This window comes from Eptesicus fuscus, chromosome 9, assembly GCF_027574615.1.
Source record: "Eptesicus fuscus isolate TK198812 chromosome 9, DD_ASM_mEF_20220401, whole genome shotgun sequence".
In the NCBI taxonomy this organism is placed as follows: Eukaryota; Metazoa; Chordata; class Mammalia; order Chiroptera; family Vespertilionidae; genus Eptesicus; species Eptesicus fuscus.
Genome location: NC_072481.1, coordinates 260,099 through 278,102, shown reverse-complemented (window position 1 = coordinate 278,102; position 18,004 = coordinate 260,099). Strand labels below are relative to the sequence as shown.

Genomic DNA, 18,004 nt, shown 5'->3' with positions numbered 1-18,004 from the left:
ACATGCTCCCGGGCCCGTCACCCGGAGAGGGCGGACCCGCTCAGCGGCACAGCTGGGTCCGGCCAGCCGGCCGGCCCAGGAGCAGGGATGGGGCCTGGGTGAAGGTGCTTCTGCCCCAGCCCTGTCTGGCTCCCACACCAGGTGTCAGCCAGGCTGGTCCCAAGGCCTCCTTGATGGGCTGGCAGCCATCTGCCATGTCTTCACGGGGCCGTCCCTCTCCTTGCAACAAGGCCAGTCGTGTGGGGTCAGGGCTCCCGTGTGGACCTGGGGACACTAGCCCCTCACACCTGCGGGGCTCAGACGTGGCTGCACACAGACACCTGCTCCCGCCGCTGCAGCCCACACCGCTGGCCACTGCCCGCCCCGCTGGCCGAGGACTCCAGCCCTGGAGCCGGGACCCCTCCCGCAGCCGTGGCTGAAGGAGACCTGACCCAGGGCCTGTCTCCTGACTGTGCCTCGGCTCCTCGTGTGCTCTGGGCGCCTTCTGTGAGGGTGAGGCCTGGCATGCTGGCGCCCCCACGCCTCCGAGGGTCTGCCCTGTAGTAGGGACAGTGTCCAGAGGAGCGAGTGTGAGGGCCCGAGATCTGTCCGGGCGGTGTGGCCGGTGGGGCAGTGGGCAGCCAGGCCCCAGCCATGGGCTCCACCTCCTGGCGGGACGGTTTGGGCGGGCTGGTGTGCGGGTGGGTGCAGACCAGACAGCGGGGACCCCCACCTGGGGGGGTCGGGGACTGGGGTCCTCACTCTGGCCAGGTCTGCACGGGGTGGGAGGGCCGAGCCTGAGGTAGTTGAGGGTGTCCTCAGTCCTCCGCCTCCTCCCCGCCCCTCCCCAAGCCTTTATAGTCACATCCTGCAAGGAAAACCCACAGACTCCTGCCCAGCTGCCGAGGCAAAGATGTGTGTGGGTGCTCAGCGGCCCCGGGCACTGCCGTCCGCCCTCCTGCTCCTGGGGCTCGCGCTGGGCTCCGCGGCCAAGCTCACCTGCACTGGGGACACCTACCCTGGGGGCAGCAAGTGCTGCCGTGACTGCCAGCCAGGTGAGCACCCGGCCGCGGGGCAGGGGCAGGGACGGGGACGGGGACGGGGCACTGGGAGGACGTGGGCCTGAGGAGGAGAGGGACACGGGAGGGGGTGTGGGCAGACACGTGGGAGGTGTAAGGGCTGCGGTGTCGTGGGACCGTGAATGCGGGGTGACAGGGTGGGTGATGCTCAGGGTGGTGAGGGACCTGGGACCAGGCCAGGCCTCGCGAGCCCAACCCCCACAGGGTTCGGGATGGAGAAACGCTGCACCCGGGACCAGGACTCCGTGTGCCAGGAGTGCGCCCCCGGCTACTACAACGAGGCCCCCAACTACGAGCCCTGCAAGCCCTGCACTCGGTGCAACGAGCGTGAGCCCCCTAGCCACAGCCACAAACCCCAAACCACAGAGGGGGCCCCGCCGGGGGTCCCCGGGCCTCTCCCTCCTCCCAGGGGCGGAGACCGAGGGGAAGGAGGCGGGTGGGAACATGCTGGCACGTGGCGACGGGGAGTTCTGGACGCGGGTGGGCAGGGAGCCAGGCGGCCATGGGCCTCTCGCGCCACGTGGCCAGGCTGGACGCAGCGTCCAGGGGCAGAGGGAAAGAGGAACCACTGGCCTCGAGGGAGCTGCGGGCCTGAGGGAGGGGCTTTGGGCGTGGCTGGTCCTGCAGCCCCCCTCTGCCCCCAGGAAGTGGGAGCGAAACCAAGCGGGCATGCACCCCCACGAGCGACACTGTGTGCAGCTGCCGGCCCGGCACCCAGCCCCACGGTGGCTTCAAGCAAGGAGTCGGTGAGCCGGGCAGCGGGCCATGCCCCCACCACACACTGCCACCCACTGCCAGCCCTCCCGACTGGCCTAGTGCCCTCCCCACAGGCCATGCCAAGATGGGTGCGGGGTGGGGCCTGCGGTCGGGGCCAGTGGGTGGGACGCAGGCAGGAAGGCTTCCCGGGCCGAGGGGGGGCCCAGCTGCACGGCCCGGCCGCCACCACTGTCGTCTTCGTCTTCGTCGCAGACTGTGCCCCGTGCCCCCCCAGACACTTCTCCCCGGGCAACAACGAGGTCTGCAAACCCTGGACCGAGTGAGTGTCCCCCACGGTGGCCCACCGCCCTGCTCAGCCCTGCCCAGCCTCCTCCCCGCTGGGCTGCACGGGGAGCGGGGAGACTAGCCCAGGACGCGGGATTGGGGGAGGTCCTCTCGCCACGGCTGGGAGCTGTGCTAGGACTTCATGGTGGGGCAGGGGTTGGGGTGAAGGGCTGGGAGGAGCCAGTGGGGAGCAGAGTGAGCGAGGGGATGTGGGGTGAGCAGGTCCTGGAGACCCTTGAGGGTGGGGCCAGGCTGAGGGGTGGCAGGGACGCAGTCTCCTCAGTCCTGGCCAGTCCCGGGCGTGGGGTCCATCGGGAGGAGGGGGGCCTGGCCGGGCCTGACGACACCGCCCGCAGCTGCAGCTCGGCGGGGAAGAACACCCTGCGGGCCGCCAGCAACAGCTCCGACGCCGTCTGCGAGGTCGGGACGCCCCCTGCCCCCCAGCGCTCCGAGACCCCGGGCCCCCCAACCCGGCCCTCCACCGCCCAGCCCACCACTGCCTGGACCCTGACCTCACAGCCGCCCACCAGCCCCCCCACAGAGCCCCCCAGGGGTAAGGGCTCCCAGCCTCACCCAGCAGGGTCCTAGCCCCGTGGGGCGTGGGGTGGGAGTGAGGGCGGGGTGGAGACGTGAGGGTGGGCAGGGCTGCCCTGGCCTCCACGGTGGACCCCGCTACAGCGCTGCTCCCTGCAGGCCCCGAGCTGGCCGCTGTCCTGGGCCTGGGGCTGGGCCTGGGCCTGCTGGCCCCCGTGGCTGCCGCCCTGGTCCTCCTGCACTACAGGGCCTGGAGGCCGCCCGCCGGTGAGTGCTGCGCCGCCCAGCCGACCCCTGAAGGCTGAGGCCGAGGGGCTTACCTCCGCCCCCTCCCCTTCCCTCCCCAGGAGGCCATGGCCTCTGACCTCCGCCCTCTCCCCTGTCCAGGAGGCCATGGCCTCTCACCTCCGCCCTCTCCCCTCCCCAGGCTTCCGTAAGCCCATCCAGGAGGAGCACTCGGACGCCCACTCCACGCTGGCCAAGCTCTGAGCACGTCCCTGGGGCGTCTGTGCCCTCCCAGGCCAGGGGGCGGGGTGTCCCCAGACGCAGGCCGCCCCCCTTGGCACACATCACCCCATCGCTGTCACCTCATCCCCTGTCACCCCCGTGCCCGGCTCCCAGCCCTGTCCCTGCCCCGCACCATTCTCGGTGCTTCGGGCCGGCACCTGGGCCCACTACGTATGCTGTGCATACCCCCACCCAGGTGGTAACCCCAATAAACGCTGCGGCAAACGCGGGTCTCTGTCTGGGTGCCCGTGGCTGGGACTGGCCACCCTGGCTGGCGGCAGCTGAGGCCGGAGTGTGGGAGGGGCTCTGGTGAGCCACGCAGGACCTGTAGGGGACGTGGAGGCCCAGGCAGAGGTCCTGGCAATCAGACAACGAGATCCTAAATGAGGGTGAGTCCCCAGGCCCCACAGTGAGGCCTGCGGCCCCAGTGCAAGGGCTGGGGCACGGGGAGCCCAGGCCAGTCCCAAAGGGACACAGAGGCGGTCCCGTCTGTCCCTCCCAGAGCCCCTGCCCTATCCTCCTCCTCCGGGGGCCCTGAGTGTGTGGGACCCGCACCCCTCCCACCCCGCAGCCCCCCAGGGCCAAGCGCCACCCAGGTCCTCGTGGCGACCACACTCCCCAGTCCTGCAGGAGGGACACGAGTGTGTGTGTGTGTGTGGGGGGGGCGGGGGGATGTGAACGGAAGGTCCCAAAGGGGAACCAAGCCTCCACGGGCGGCAGGTGGACGGAGACGGAGCGGCACCTTCCGGGGGACCGCGGCCAGCACTCGGCTGGCACTCCCGCCGGCAGCTACACCTGCGCCCACCGTGGTGGCCCCTCGGCAGCATCCTGGGGTGCAGGCGCCCCGCTCAGCGTCCCTCCTGTACGTGCTGCCTCCGCTGAACTGAAGGCGGAACGTGACAGGAAGCCGGGATCTAGCCGTGGAAACGCTGACGTGAGCGAGACCACAAGCCACGGCGGGAGGTGGGGCCGACCCTCGAGCGTCAGAAACATGCAGGAGCTGCCGAGAGGGAATCAGAAATGCGGCGTCCCATTGCCTGTGGGGGACGTGGAGGCCAGTACCTCCAGGGAGCCCACGGGGTGCACTTGGCAAAGACCGGCTCAGGGACACCTGCTCGCCCCTCCTCTACCCCTCACCACCCCCCCACCCCCCCCCCCGCGCCCCGTCCCTGCCAGTCCAGCGGCCAGGACTGCCACCTGCTGGGCGTCCTGCCGGGGAGCTGCAGGGGCCTCCGGTGCGTGCAGCTGGGAGGCCTCGCTCTGGCTGTTGGCGGAGCCTCGGTGCCCCCGACCCCCCGCCCCGGCCAGCTTTCGCCCCCAAGTTGCCCCCAGGCCTCTGACCTTTCCCTTCTCGAACCTCTGACTCCGCCCCTGGAACCTCCGGCTGCAAAGGGAAGGAGGCTTCATCCTCCCGTCAGTTCACTGAGCACCCAGAGCGAGAACCGGGGACAGTGGCCCCCAAGTGGGACCTGAAGGAGGGGCCAGACTTTGGGGTTCCTCCCCAAACCCACCCCAGCCAAGCCACTCCACGTTGGCCACTTGCTCATTGCTCGACGCACCCTGGTCCATGCCTGGCTCTGCTGACAACCCCGACTTCCTCTTCTTCGGGCCCCGCCTGAGTCCCAGGGCGGGGTGTTGAGCTGTGTCCCCCCTCAATCCCGGGGCCCATGGGCACCCCGGGCATGTCCCCCCCAGGCCCCGCTCTCCCTGCCCCCAGCCCTTCTGTTACGACAGACTCCCCCGTGGGGCCCTCACAGCCGCCTGTGAGCTGACGTAAAATAATAGAAAAACATGACTGCTCCTGAGCGAGTGGAACAGGGGCCCCTGCCCCTCGCGGAAACCACACGCGCCCAGGCCTTCCCCAGTGGCGGGACAGGAAGGAAGCTGCGGGCATGGCCGTGTCTGGTGGCGTTCTTGGCTTGAAGGGCTGGCTCCCTGCCTGTCGTCACGCAACCGGCCTGTGGTTTCCGAGGTGCTGCAGGTGCGGGCAGCGCTCGGCCCCGCCCACCTCTCCAGGGGGCTTTTTCTTTCTTTCTCTGCAGATCTCTGCCCAGCCCAGCTGCCCCTGCCCCTTCACCCTCTCCCCCACGAGCCCATTCCAGAAGGTTCTAACCGCCCTGCTCCCAGAAGGACCAAATGACACAGCCCAGCCCCTGGTCCAGCAAGCACCCACCGCCGGGGATTTACGAAGGGTTTGGCCACAGCAGAGCCGGGGCGGTGCGCACACAGACCTGGCCTCTCCTGCCTTTGGGTGGGCAGCCCTGGCCAGTGTGGCTCAGTGGATAGAGCGTCGGCCTGCAGACCAAAGGGTCCCAGGTGCAGTTCCAGTCAAGGGCACACACCTTGGTTGTGGCTCCTCCCCGGCCCGGGCCCTGGTCAGGGCATGTGCAGGAGGCAACCAATCACACTGATGTTTCTCTGTCTCTCCGTCTCTCTTCCACTCGATCTAAAAACCGGTGGGAAAATGTCCTCGGTGAATAGAATGAGCAGAGGCAGGAGGTCCGCTTCCGTCCCAGCCCTCAGACCCCCCCACTAGAGCCGAACAGAGATCTCAGAGCTCCCCGGACCCCGGCCTCCCCTTACCCTCTGAGCCTCTGGCAGCTGGGACCACAGTCACCCTAGAGCAAGATATCAAACTAAAAGGCTAACAGGGGCCAAACAAACAAGGCTTTAGTGTATGGGCCGCAAAAAAACAAAAGCTTCAATTTTCATAGAAATGTAGGTTTATCTCGGTAGAGACATGCTGGATACAAAGGGCTGAAATACATGAGTCATCGTTAACATAAAATAGAACATTTAAATAAAAATTAATATTTTTTCTTGAACATTCACTTACCAGACAGTGAATAACTGCACAAATTAACAAGCGTCACGCAAATAAACCTGTTTTTCCTGTTCTCCGAAAGCAAAGTGTTTCCTGTTGCGCACACGGAACAAGTCCGTCCCAGACTAATGACGCGGCCGGCGGCCACTAAACCATTCGCTGCGGGTTTAGTGGAGAGAAATGGTGCGCCTGCGCCTAAGGGAAATGAATGCAACATGATGATAGTCATCAGTCATTATCGAATGTTGTAGTTTATTAATAACTAGAGGCCCTCGGCCTGGCCTGCGGGGATCGGGCCGAAACTGGCTCTCCGACATCCCCCGAGGGGTCCTGAATTGGGAGAGGGCAGTTCTCGGGTGACACACCCTGGAATCGGGCTCCCTCCTCTCTGGTCCCTGAGAACCCCAGCTGCCAAGTCACTGCAGCTTGGCAGCTCCTGTATTGAGCGTCTGCCCCCTGGTGGTCAGTGTGCGTCATAGCTACCGGTCAGATGGTTGAATGGTCGGCCAGTCGCTTAGGCTTTTATATAGAGAGATTATGTATAACAGGATATTATAAAAATTAAGTTATGACATTTTTATTAAAATGTTTCTTCCATACCGTTATATTGGCTGGGCCACAGAAATATTCGTTGTGGGCTGCATGCAGCCTGCGGGCTGCGAGTTTGACACGTTTACCCTAGAGACTCCTCTCTGAGGTGGGCTCTGCATCCTGGGACTTGAGAATGAGCTGAGTCTATCATGTCCCTCAGAAAAGGAACCACTGCTCCATGCTGGTCTTGGAGGGGCTTGAACAAGGTCTCCTGGCTCTGCCCACGTCACAGCTGCAACCCCCAGCCTGGGGGTGTACCCCCAGCACATTCCTGAGACCCCACTGCCCCACCCCCAGCATTCCCAGCAGCCTTCACCTGCTCCCTGCGCCTGAGTCTCAGCTGGAGGGCTGAGAAATAAGGCTGAGCAATCTAGGCGGGCTTCCCGGAGGAGGTGGGCCCCAGAACCCTTCAGTCCACTGGGGGAAACTGAGGCTAGCCCTCCACAGCCTTCAGGATGACCCGGTTTGTCTGAGCAGATCTGGGATGGACCGCTCAGCAGTCAGAGTTGCAACCAGACAGGTACCTCAAGCTTCAACCAGTGCCCTGGTCTCTCCAGCCCTCCCCACAGGATCCCGAGTGCCGAGGAGTTCCCGAGGTTGGGCGGGGTGAGCGGCTCCCTGGGGCTCTAAGCCGTGGGCAGTGTCTGCAGCTACAGCCCACAGGGTGTGGGGGCAGCCAAGCTGCTGGAACCCCAACAAGCGCCTGGTTGGCAAAGTCGGGGAGGAGGCTCCTCCTAACTCCCAGAAAGCGTGTGTGGGTGCTCGTCCTGACCCACAGACGGGTTCCCAGGCTGCTGGGTGCTGAGCTCAGTGCTGAGGCCTGGTGGGTATGGCCATGCCCAGGGCAGGTGTGGGCTCTGGGGTCTGGAGGCTTCATGGACCAGGGACTTCACCCCACTCCCTCCAGGGAGCCCAGGAGAGCTTTAAAAGCCCATGCCCGTGCCCGCCCAGTGGCTCAGTGGCTGAGCGTCGACCTATGAACCAGGAGGTCATGGTTCAATTCCCAGTCAGGGCACATGCCTGGGTTGCAGGCTTGATCCCCAGTATGAGGTGTGCATGAGGCAGCTGATCCATGTTTTTCTCTCTCTCCCTCTCCCTCTCTGAAATCAAAAATATATATACACTGAGTGGCCAGATTATTATGATCTCTGAGGCTGATGCATGAAATTCGTGCATGGGTGGGGTCCAGCCAGCCTGGCCAAGGGAAGGGGACATGGGCGGTTGACTAGCCTGCCTGCTGGTTGAACTCCTGGTCGAGGGGACAATTTGCATATTATCCTTTTATTATATAGGATATACACTGAGTGGCCAGATTATTATGCGTTCAGAGATCATAATAATCTGGCCACTCAGTGTATATGTGTATGTGTATGTGTATATACATACATACACACACACACACACACACACTATATAATAAAAGAGAAAAATGTAAATGGACCATATCTCTGCGACACCCACCAGCCAATCAGGAGTCAGTATGCAAATTAACCTGCCAAAGGTGGTGGGTTAATTTGCATACACAGGCGCCAGCAGAGAACAGAGCGGGAGAGCCAGTGGAGAGTGGAGCGGCTTGGGGAACTTGGCTCCCCAAGCCGCCAGACAGAGAGCAGAGAGGGAGAGCAGGAAGGGAAAACCAAGAGCACTGGGAGCACCAGGAATTCTGGGAATCGTAGTTCTGGTAGCAGACGGATCTCTTAGACCAGTGATGGCGAACCTATGACACACGTGTCAGCACTGGCACGCATAGCCATTTCTGATGACACACGGCTGCTGAGGCAGCCGCATGCCGAGGATGAAACATTTGCTGCTCCTGAGGATGAAGCATTTGCAAAATAATGTTTTTTCCTCAAAGTGACACACTACCCGAGTTATGCTCAGTTTTTGGGCGAAGTTTGACACACCAAGCTCAAAAGGTTGCCCATCACTGTCTTAGACACTAGAGCAAAGTGAGCCTGGAGCAGGTTACTGTTGTGGTGGGGGATGGAGGGAAAGCAAAGGTGAGAGACATGAGTGAAGTCAGAGTGTTGAGGAAAAATTAAAGGGAAGGTATCCTAAAACTTCCAGGAAACCTCCACCAATGAAGCAAAGAAAAAAAATGCCTCTATTATTCTGTGAGCAACAACCAAACTGGGTTGGGGTCTCAGACAATTCGTTCATGTGATTGCAAAGACAGACACTCCCGGATTGGAGAGGGGTCCCCTGAGGGCTCCCAGATTGGAGAGGGTACAGGTCGGGCTGAGGGTCCCCCCCCCCCCCCCCGCCATGCACGAATCTTTGTGCACCGGGCCCCTAGTCTATATATAAAGCCCATGCCCATCCCTCTCCCCAGGAAGCGGGAGGTGGGAGGGGGTTCAGCCTGGTCTCTCCTCTCCAGCCCTCTCCAAGGGGTGCAGCAAGGGAACAGTCCTGGGCAAGTTCCATCTGCATGGGGGTCCCCTCTTGAGCCCACCTTTGGGCACGGCCCACCCTCCATGACTCAGAGCTCCATCTGTCGCCCACATCCGGAGCCCACTCTGCTCACACCCATCGCTCCAGGCCTGGTGGCCACAGGTTTTGCATAGATAACATTTCAGACCTCTGCTCTGCCCACACCAGCCGGGATGTCTGGATCGCAGTTCTGGGCCAAAGGGCACAAACACTTAGGAACCCCCCAAGGTCACCCCAAACGTGCCTCAAGCTTCAATCAATGGACTCCAAGTGGTCAGGTGCTGGGCTCCACTACATTTTTTTAAAAAATATATATTGTTATTGATTTCAGAGAGGAAGCGAGAGGGAGAGAGAGAGATAGAAACATCAACGATGAGAGAGAATCACTGATCGGCTGCCTCCTGCACGCCCCCTACTGGGGACGGAGCCTGCAACCCAGGCATGTGCCCTTGACTGGAATCGAACCCGGGACCCTTATGCTTTATCCATTGAGCCAAACAAGCTAGGGCTCCATTACATTTTTTTTTTTAATTTTAATTTTTCTCTTTTTAAAAAAAAATACTTTTATTGATTTCAGAGAGGGGAAGGAAGAGAGAGATATAAACATCAATGATGAGAGAGAAGTATCAATCAGCTGCCTCCTGCACGCCCCGCACCGGGGATCAAGCCCACAATCTGGGCATGTGCCCTGGCTGGGAATTGTACAGTGACCTCCTAGTTCATAGGTCAGGGCTCAACCACTGAGCCACGCCAGCTGGGCTCTACTAAATATTTTAGAAACAGACTTTGTGCCCTGGCCGGTTTGGCTCAGTGAATAGAGCGCGGGCCTGCAGACCAAAGCGTCCTGGGTTCGATTCCGGTCAAGGGCATGTACCTTGGTTGCAGGCTCCTCCTAATCAGGGCTCACGCAGGAGGCACCCAATCCGTGTGTTTCTCTGACATTGATGTTTCTCTCTTCTACTCTCTCTAAAAAAGAAAAATATATAGACTTTGTTTTTCAGAGCAGTTTTAGGTTCACAGCAAAACTGAGGGGCAGGGACAGATCTGCCCCCACCCACGCACAGCCTGCCCACGACCGCCATCCCCCCCGGGGGCACGTCCCTGCCGGGAGCCTGCACCCACGCGCCCTCATCACCAGGGTCCGGCTGCGTCGGGGTCACTGGGTGCAGCCGCTCCGTGTCCACAGACGGGTAGTCACATGCGTTGACCTCGGCAATCACAGGGGTCACTGCCCGGTCCGCGCTGCGCCGCCCCTGGAATTGAGTCTCGGCCGCGTCGGGGGTCCTGCGGGCTCCAGGTTTTCTCCATCCACTTGCGGGGGGTGGTAGAGGGGCGGCCTGCGGGCGGCGGGGCGGGGTCTGGGCGTGTCCAGTGGGGGCGTGACAGCGCCTCAAAGCCCGCGGCTCGCCCGGCTGCTGGGGGACATGGGCGCGAGGGGCGCGCGGGCCGCCCTGTGGGGCGTCGCGCTGCTCTGCGCGCTGGGCCTGGGCCAGAGCTCCCCCGGGGACCCGAGCTGCGGGCCCGGCCGCCTCCTGCGTGGGGCCGGGAGGGACGCGCGCTGCTGTGGCTCCTGCGCCTCAGGTAAGGCGGGGAGGCGGGGAGCAGGGGGAGGTCGCGGGGGGCCGGGACGGGCGGGGTGGGGGGGCTGCCGGCTCCGGGCGCAGAGGCGCGGCGCGCCCTCCGCTGCGCAGACCGGGCGAGGCGGGCGCTGGGCAGCCTTCCCAGGTGGGGAGCCTGGGCCCCAGAAGTGAAAGTGCGCCCCGCTCCCGCCAGTGGCTGAGGCCGGGCCCGGGGTGAGGGTCCCGATTCCTACCGAGTGGGCGATGGGTCCTTGGGCATCACCCAGGACGCCTCCTGTCCACTTGGGGGTCGCGGCCGCTCTTTCTGCCCCGCCCCCTGACTCGGACCTATGGCTCTGGGCTGTGGGGGAGGGGAGGTGGCCCGTGCCTGCCTGGGGTCAAATATCAAAGGAAAACGCTGGGGCAGCGCAGGGGGCTCCCCCTTGTCCAGCAGGGACAGCTCCGGCTGCGCTGGGTGGGCAGTTTCAGGGTGGGAGGGGGTGGAGGGGGGGACAGCCAGGCCTCCTAGGAGGAGGGTGGGTGTCCAGGAGGGAGGGACCCAGCCGGACTGAGCAAGGGTCCCGGGTGCCCTCTGCCTCCTGGTGGTGTCTGAGGGTGGGGGCTGCCCTGCCCTGCCCCCCTGACCCTGGAGGGCCGGGGAAAGTGAGGAGCCCTGGAGAGGGGGGGCTCAGCCCCGCTGCTGAGAGGGCTGGCCTTCTCCTGCCAGCCGAGGCCTGTCCCGAGGGGCGCTGCACGTGCCTCCAGTCCGAGTTCCACTGTGCGGACCCCGAGTGCCAGACCTGCAAGCACCACCCCTGCCCGCCCGGCCAGGGGGTGAAGGCCTACGGTAAGTCCCCGCAAGTCCCCGCTGCTCCAGCCCAGCCCGTGGGAACTCGAGTGGCGTGGGAAGGAAGCTCACACGAGGGGGACATGGGCATGTCCTCAGGCGGTGATGCCCGCGTCCGTGTGGCTCAGTGTCACGGCCCCAGTCAGTGCACTTCGGGGAGTCCTCCCCCCTCCCAGCCCGGGTCCCTCCATCCAGAACCAGGAAGCTCACGCCCCTCGAGGGTGGTCCGAGGAACGGGGCGGGGGAGGAGTGGGGGGCTCTGGTGGGTGTCCAGGGGCTGTCGGTCCTCAGGCCGGCTCTGACCACACGCAGGGCCTGCACCCCCCTGACCATCTGCATGGGGACAGGCCTGCCCCCGAGCCCCGTCTGGGGGTCAGCCCCTCTTCGGGAAGGAAGAGCTCAAATCCTATTGGGGCCAGTTTACCTGATGGGAGGGGCTGGGGGGTGCAGACTGAGGGGAGCCCTGCCTGGTTGGACAGTGGCAGGGTCTGGGTCACCTGGGGCGCCTGCTTCAGCCCCTCCCCTCCTGCCCTCCTGCCTTCTGGCCACTGGACCAAGTGGAAGGCCTGCCTGGCCTGGCTTTGGCCTGACCTTTGCTTCCCCCACTTCCGGCCCCGCCTCACACTGCTCTACCCCTCCTCATGTCCCCCCAGGGAACCTCCACGCAGCCCCCCAAGGTCCCCCCACAGCCTCTGGGTCCCCCCAAGACTGCCTCCCTGACAGATGCCTGCCCTAAACTGAGCACACACTGGCCCTGCTTCTCCAGGCCCTGGTCTCGTGGGCATTGGAGCCCTCTGTCTGGGGCGTGCCTGTGGGGTTCCACACCCCCGGCAGCCCCGCGGCCTGTCCACCTGTCTCTCTGTCCATCTGTCTGTCTCCAGGGAATTTCACGTTCGGCTTCAAGTGTGTGGACTGTGCCGCAGGGACCTTCTCCGGGGGCCGCGAGGGCCGCTGCACACCGTGGGCCGAGTGAGTCCTGGCAGGTCTTCCGGGAGGTCCCGGGGGGCAGGGGGCCCTCCTGTCCCTCCAGGCCCAGTGACCCCGTGAGGAGGGGCTGCCGGGCGGCTGAGGGCTGACGAGGGCTCTGTGTCCGTGTGTCCAGCTGCTCCCAGCCTGGGCTTCGCACCATGTTCCCTGGAAACAAGACGCACAACGCGGTGTGCAGTCCGGTGCCGCCGCCGCCTGCTGAGCCGCGCTGCCCGCTGACCGCCGTCCTGGCCGTGGCCGCCTGCGTCCTGGTCCTGGTGGTGGCCCAGCTCGGCCTGCACCTCTGGCAGCTGAGGAGGCAGCGCGTGTGGTCCCCAGGTCAGTCGTGCCCTGGGGCAGAGGGCGGGCCCCGGCCTGCCCGCTGACCACTGACCGCAGCCCTCCACAGAGACCCAGCTGCTCCTGGAGGCACCGCCCCAGCCGCCCGAGGACGCCTGCAGCTGCCAGTTCCCGGAGGAGGAGAGGGGGGAGCAGCTGTCGGAGGACAAGGGCCCGCTGGGCACCTGTGAGTGAGGCTGGACGCCCTCCGGCCGTGGACCTTGAGCCAGGCCTCCCAGGAACTCGCCGGGGCTGGCCCTGGGGGCACGGGCTCCGTGCCCTGCCGAGGGGCCCTCTCTGGCCCGGCCCCGCTCCCCTCGACGGCGGAAGTGGGTGGGGACGGCGACAGTGGCGAGTCCCCAGGCTGGCGGAAGAGGCAGCAGCCGTGGTGGACTGTGGGGACACAGGCAGGGCTGTGGCTGCCTCCCTCCCCGCCGGCCCTGCTGGGGTGGGGGCTGCGGACCCCTCGTTCCCTGGACCGGAGGCCGCACACAGCCCCGGACCTGGCGGCAGGCGGCGCTCAATAAACACTTGTCCAGGGACCTGAGTGGACGTGTGCTGGGGGGACAGGGACAGGGCCCCGAGGCATGGGCTCCGTGGCCTCCCCTACCGGTGCCCACAGCCCCTGACAGGTGGGGTGGAGTTAGGGTTAGGGGGCAGAGGTCAGGCCGTTCCGGAGCAGGGACCCCAGGCGGGCAGCTGTCCTCCATGCCTCTGCTGCCCTGTCCAGTCCCCTCCGTGGGCAGCCTGCCTGGCACATGCTAGGAGGCTGGTCCTGGGCCTGTGTCCGATCTCAGGGCCACCACTGCTCGGGCTCTGGGTTCTGCTGGCTGGGGGGTGCCTACTCTTGAGCCCAAAGTCTAGGGCGAGGTCAGTTTCTACCTCAGCGCTTCCTGGGGGCAGCAGGTAGTCAGAGTGGCCGACTTTGGGCCCAGCCCTCTCTCCACGTCCTGTGCTGGCCTCCACCAGCTCACAGGACCCTCTCCCTCAGAGCCTGGTTCTGGGGTTCCACCCAGCGGAGGTGAGCAGCCCCTCCTTGCCTCCTGGCAGGTCTGATAAGGGCTCCTTGGCGCGGTCCAGGGGTCCAGGGTGTGGCGGGCCGGCCAGTGGAGACCTGTCAGGAGCAGTGCCCTCCAGGTGTCAGCGTTCCTGGCCACCTGCCTGCACCCCACATGCCTGTACCCCACCTGCCTGCACCCCACACGCCCAGGCCCCGCCCTCCCCTCCCGTCCCGATGGGCAGTAGGCCAGGTGGGTACGGCTCAGAGCAGTAGGTGGAGGAGAGAGGGGCTCTGGGTGTGACCCCCCAACCCCGCACAGCACAGCTCATTTTCACCCCAGAAAGCAGGGTGGGGACAGCCTTGCCACTTCCTCGCTCAGGAAGTGCTGTGCCCTGGGCACTTGCCTGGAGCCCAGGTTCCTGGTGAGCGTCCAGGTGAATTAACTAAGGAATGAAGAGATGCGGGTGGGCTGGCTGGCCATCAGGGAGGCGGCGGTGGTCAGTCTGGGAGAGCCCGCCGTACTCAACCCTGCGCCTGTCTCCTGGCCAGGCCTCCCGACCTGACCTGCCAACGCCCCCTACCCCCCCCCCCCCCCCGCCCTGCGGGAAGCCAGGCTCGACCAGGATGGTGGGGTCCCTGGTCACTTGACTGCTCCATCCCCAGACTGGCTGCCCCTGGACCCTCCCCCGGCGCCTGCTCGGCTGCCCTGGGGAACAGAGTCCTTCAGGGCTCAGCCTCCTGGGAGGGGCTGGGAGTCGTTTGAGGATCTTCCCGCGAAAACACCTTGGCCTGCCCACGCCCAGGGCCCCAAGGGCTCGCAGGTGGGCGGGTGGCAGGGCTGACTCAGTGCGGAAACTCCTCCTGGGCGGTCGGTGTGCGGTGTGCCTGGGAACACCGCCCGCCCGGACGTCAGCGTGGGGGCTGCGGGGGTTCACGCAGAGCCTGGGGGATTCCAGGGCCGCGGAGGCCAAGGCAGGATGTGGGCCGTGAGCTGGGCTCGGGGTCTGGGAGAGAGGGGTTTCGCCCCAGGAATCTCATGTGCCCTCCACACGCCCCTCCCCCAGCACAGATGCCCCTTACCCTGCGGTCACCCCACCTCCATCTGCCCCCTCCCGCTCTCACGCCCCCCCCCCCCCCCCTCAATGTCTGTCCCTGCTCAGGTATTTTTTCAAGCCCTGAGGACCCCATGATTTGCAAGCTCAGCCTGGCTCTGCCGTGAAAAGGGCCTGGGGCTGGGGGGCTGGCGCCTGGGGGGCTGGGGCCTGGGGGGCTGGCGGAGACCCCGGCTCTGGGTGTTCGAAGGCAGGCAGGCATTGGGTAGGAGAGGCCTGAGCCACTCCAAGTTCTGAGGCCGGAAACGTGCCCAGGGCAGGGGGCGTAGGAGACTCAGAGTGCTGGTTCCCTTCCCTCCCGCTCAGCCCAGCCTCCTCCTACACAGGGGTGGGGGGGTGGGGGGGTGCGCCCCCTGCAGAGCTGGTCACCTGGCCTGACCCCTGGGGTGACCAAGCCCAGGAGAGACCCCAGGGGAGGCGGCCACCCTGGGAACCCTGCCCGCAGGAGCAGCCTCAGGTGTCCCGGAAAACCACAGCCCCTCCCCGGTTGGAGTTCAGTCTCAGATAAGGGACCCGAGACCAGTGTTCTCAGAAGTGCTTCCGGCCACAGGCTCCCTCCCAGCACCTGCCTCACCGGCTGGAGAAGGCCCTGCGCTTCCGTGACCGAGGCCGGGACTGGCCCGTGGGAGGCCCAGCACAGAACCCTCGGTGGGGTGCGGGGAGCAGGTCCATCCTAGACAGAACTGGACGCAGCGCCTCCCGGCCCCAGTCCTGGGCGGGCAGGGGGCTGTCTGAAGCCGGACAACCAAGGGGTTCCGGCCGCCTGTCACTACGAGTCCATTCAGAAGAGACAGGGCTGAGTCCTCTATGAGCGTTTATTCCGATCCTGCCGGCAGCGTGGGAGCGCAGCGGGTTACCCACAAACATCTGCTCTGTAGCCCCCCACCCCCCCAGCCAGCTGCTTAGATCGGGCAGGACAAGGGTTCCATGGGAAGTAAGAATTACAGGCTGGTGGGCTGGGGTGGGACCCATCGTCTGGGCCAGAAGCTGGCTAATCTTTCCATGTAATAGGCGGGTCTTGAATGAGAATGGACCGCATTCCGGGTTGGCCCCAGGTGTGTGTTTGGGGGTGGGGTGGGGGCGTACAATTCCCAGACGGGTTAGAATGTGCTTTCACCAGAACAAGGCAGTCGCGGTTAACAGCGCATGAGTAATAGTTCCCATAGCCACAGCTCTTCCCCAGTATTCTATTTTTGTCCCTAACATGCCCAGCTCCCTGGCTGCCCCCAGGGGCTGCGAGGTGGGCCCACAAGGTCAGGCCTGACCACTCAGGATCCTTGACCAGGACCTGGGTCAGCACTCCGGTGCCCACTCCCCCACCTGGGTGTCCTGGGCACTGGGGAGCACGCCGCCCCCCAGGCCCAGCTGAGTTCCTTTTTTTTTCTTTATATTTTATTGCCTGGGTTGCGGGCTCCATCTCCAGTGTGAGAGGAAGGGAGAGGGAGAGAGAAACATCGATGATGAGAGAGAATCATTTCCAGGTGATCCTTATCTGCCCCCTATTGGGGATCGAGCCCGCAACCCGGCATGTGCTCTGACTGGGAATCGAACCTGGGGTTTGGACTGGACCTCCTGGTTCATAGAGCCACGCTCAACCACTGAGCCACGCCGGCCGGGCCCATGGCTGTGAACCGCCCCCTCTAAGTGGCTCTCCGGCACCTCCGCCCCCCACGCCTCATCTTCCCAGGAAGCTCAGGGGTGGAGGTGTTTCCTGGAGACTGGGACTCAGGCCAGGGCTGCGGCACCTGCTTCTCAGAGACACTCCAGGGCCGAGCGGCGGAGGTGGGGGGGGGGGGGGGGGGGGCGGGGACGTGTGGAGTCCAGGGGGTCCCCCGGCTCTGTCTGGCTGAAACAAACCCAAGGCTGCTAGACCCGGCCCGCTCTGCCAGGGGCTGAGGGATGCCCAGCGGGTGCCAGGGTGATGGGCAGCCCTCAAGATGGAGGCTACAGGGTTGGTGGGGCCCCTGGGTGGTGCCTGGGTCGGAGCTGAGGGCAGCTTGACCCCCAAAAACTTTCTGCAGATGGAAGGCATTGCTTGAGTTCCCCAACCACCAGCAGGGCCCCTGGAGGGGCCAGGGAGATGGAGGAGGAGGAAAGAGAGAGAGTGGGGGGTGCCTCGGGGCATAGGGGTGTGAGGGTGAGGGAGGAGAGTGGGGGTAGACAGACAGCGTTTACGTTGGACCACACACTGGGCGGTGCAGTGCTGGGCAGCCCTGTCCTGGGCACTAGGTGCCACTCCCCCCTGCAGGGTCCCGGCCACCTCTGCTGTGCTTGCCGCCCGCGTGCTGTTTGATAATTGGGAGGCCACCTCCTGTCTGCAGATGCCCAGGTGCCCACGGCCCACAGCGCCCGAGGCTCCATCTCCTGCCCACCTCTCCCTGGTCCTTCAGGTCCCGAATGTGGGCTGGGGGGCTGGGGGGCGGCATCACCTCTGGGGGTGAACTAGCAGCAGAGGCTCTGGGAAACCTCACTGGACATTCAAGCCCTCGGGGACCCCAGGGACGAAGAGTAGCAGGTGGCCCAGGCCTTGGGGGACCCCAGGGATGGGGCTCTGTTGGGTTAGGGCAAGCTGCTCTGCCAATGTGCACATCTGGTCCCATCGTGGGACCCACAGTCATCTGAGACCCAGAGCTGGCTGGGCTCAGGGCAGGCAGGCTCAGCGTGGGCCTTCCTGGAGGGACCCCCAGACACGCCGGAGGGGACTCAGGGCTCCTGGATATACAGTGACAAGTGGGTGCTGCCAGCCTCTGGCCTGGGCACCCCACACTCTAAGCCATGGCAGCAGGATGGGGTGGGGGAAGCAGGTGCAGTGGCTGGGTGGGCTGTGAGTGACGGACAGGTTGGCCCCTGGCCCCTGCCCCCTCCCCCGCCCACCAGCTCTGAGACCCTGGGGACTACCTCTGAGTCCCAGTTCCCTCCTTCCTCTCCCCGGCTCCCGGCGGCGCCCTCCAGGGCCCAGGAGACAGCGGTGCATGGCGCCCTCTGGTGGTGCTAGGGCCGACGCACTCCTAGGAATGCAGCTGCCTTCCCCCTGGGGTGTGGGTGGCCAGGGGTGTCCTGCCCCCTGTGGCCAAAGCTCCATGCCCACCACAGAAGGGGGGCCCGCAGCCCCTCCCACATGCCTTGGAGGCCAGCAGCGGGGTGGGTGCCGAGTGTTTGTGATTTGGGGGGTGCTGTCAGCGTGACCACTGGGGGG

At 64.9% G+C, this 18,004-nt stretch overlaps 2 protein-coding genes across 2 annotated transcripts; both read left to right on the top strand.

Annotated features, from left to right (window-relative positions):
* Positions 1–426: 426 nt before the first annotated feature.
* On the top strand, positions 427–3,341 carry TNFRSF4 (TNF receptor superfamily member 4). The gene is made up of 8 exons (XM_054721416.1): positions 427–492; positions 832–1,034; positions 1,263–1,385; positions 1,703–1,804; positions 2,028–2,094; positions 2,456–2,652; positions 2,793–2,900; positions 3,061–3,341. The coding sequence occupies exons 2-8, from the start codon at positions 893–895 to the stop codon at positions 3,120–3,122; spliced, it is 801 nt and encodes a 266-aa protein (XP_054577391.1). The 5' UTR covers positions 427–492; positions 832–892; the 3' UTR covers positions 3,123–3,341.
* A 7,040-nt stretch (positions 3,342–10,381) lies between these two features.
* TNFRSF18 (TNF receptor superfamily member 18) lies at positions 10,382–13,238 on the top strand. The gene is made up of 5 exons (XM_054720860.1): positions 10,382–10,566; positions 11,272–11,391; positions 12,273–12,360; positions 12,494–12,696; positions 12,767–13,238. The coding sequence occupies exons 1-5, from the start codon at positions 10,410–10,412 to the stop codon at positions 12,889–12,891; spliced, it is 693 nt and encodes a 230-aa protein (XP_054576835.1). The 5' UTR covers positions 10,382–10,409; the 3' UTR covers positions 12,892–13,238.
* The last annotated feature ends 4,766 nt before the right edge of the window (positions 13,239–18,004 follow it).

What these genes read in the sequence shown, in the direction of transcription:
- TNFRSF4 (XM_054721416.1), top strand. Translation starts at nt 893, where the DNA reads ATGTGTGTGGGTGCTCAGCGGCCCCGGGCACTGCCGTCCGCCCTCCTG. An exon ending in CTGCACTCGGTGCAACGAGC is followed by an intron (nt 1,386 to 1,702) that starts GTGAGCCCCCTA and finishes CTCTGCCCCCAG; the next exon opens with GAAGTGGGAGCGAAACCAAG. An exon ending in GGCCTGGAGGCCGCCCGCCG is followed by an intron (nt 2,901 to 3,060) that starts GTGAGTGCTGCG and finishes TCCCCTCCCCAG; the next exon opens with GCTTCCGTAAGCCCATCCAG.
- TNFRSF18 (XM_054720860.1), top strand. Translation starts at nt 10,410, where the DNA reads ATGGGCGCGAGGGGCGCGCGGGCCGCCCTGTGGGGCGTCGCGCTGCTC. An exon ending in CTGTGGCTCCTGCGCCTCAG is followed by an intron (nt 10,567 to 11,271) that starts GTAAGGCGGGGA and finishes TTCTCCTGCCAG; the next exon opens with CCGAGGCCTGTCCCGAGGGG. An exon ending in CGCTGCACACCGTGGGCCGA is followed by an intron (nt 12,361 to 12,493) that starts GTGAGTCCTGGC and finishes CCGTGTGTCCAG; the next exon opens with CTGCTCCCAGCCTGGGCTTC.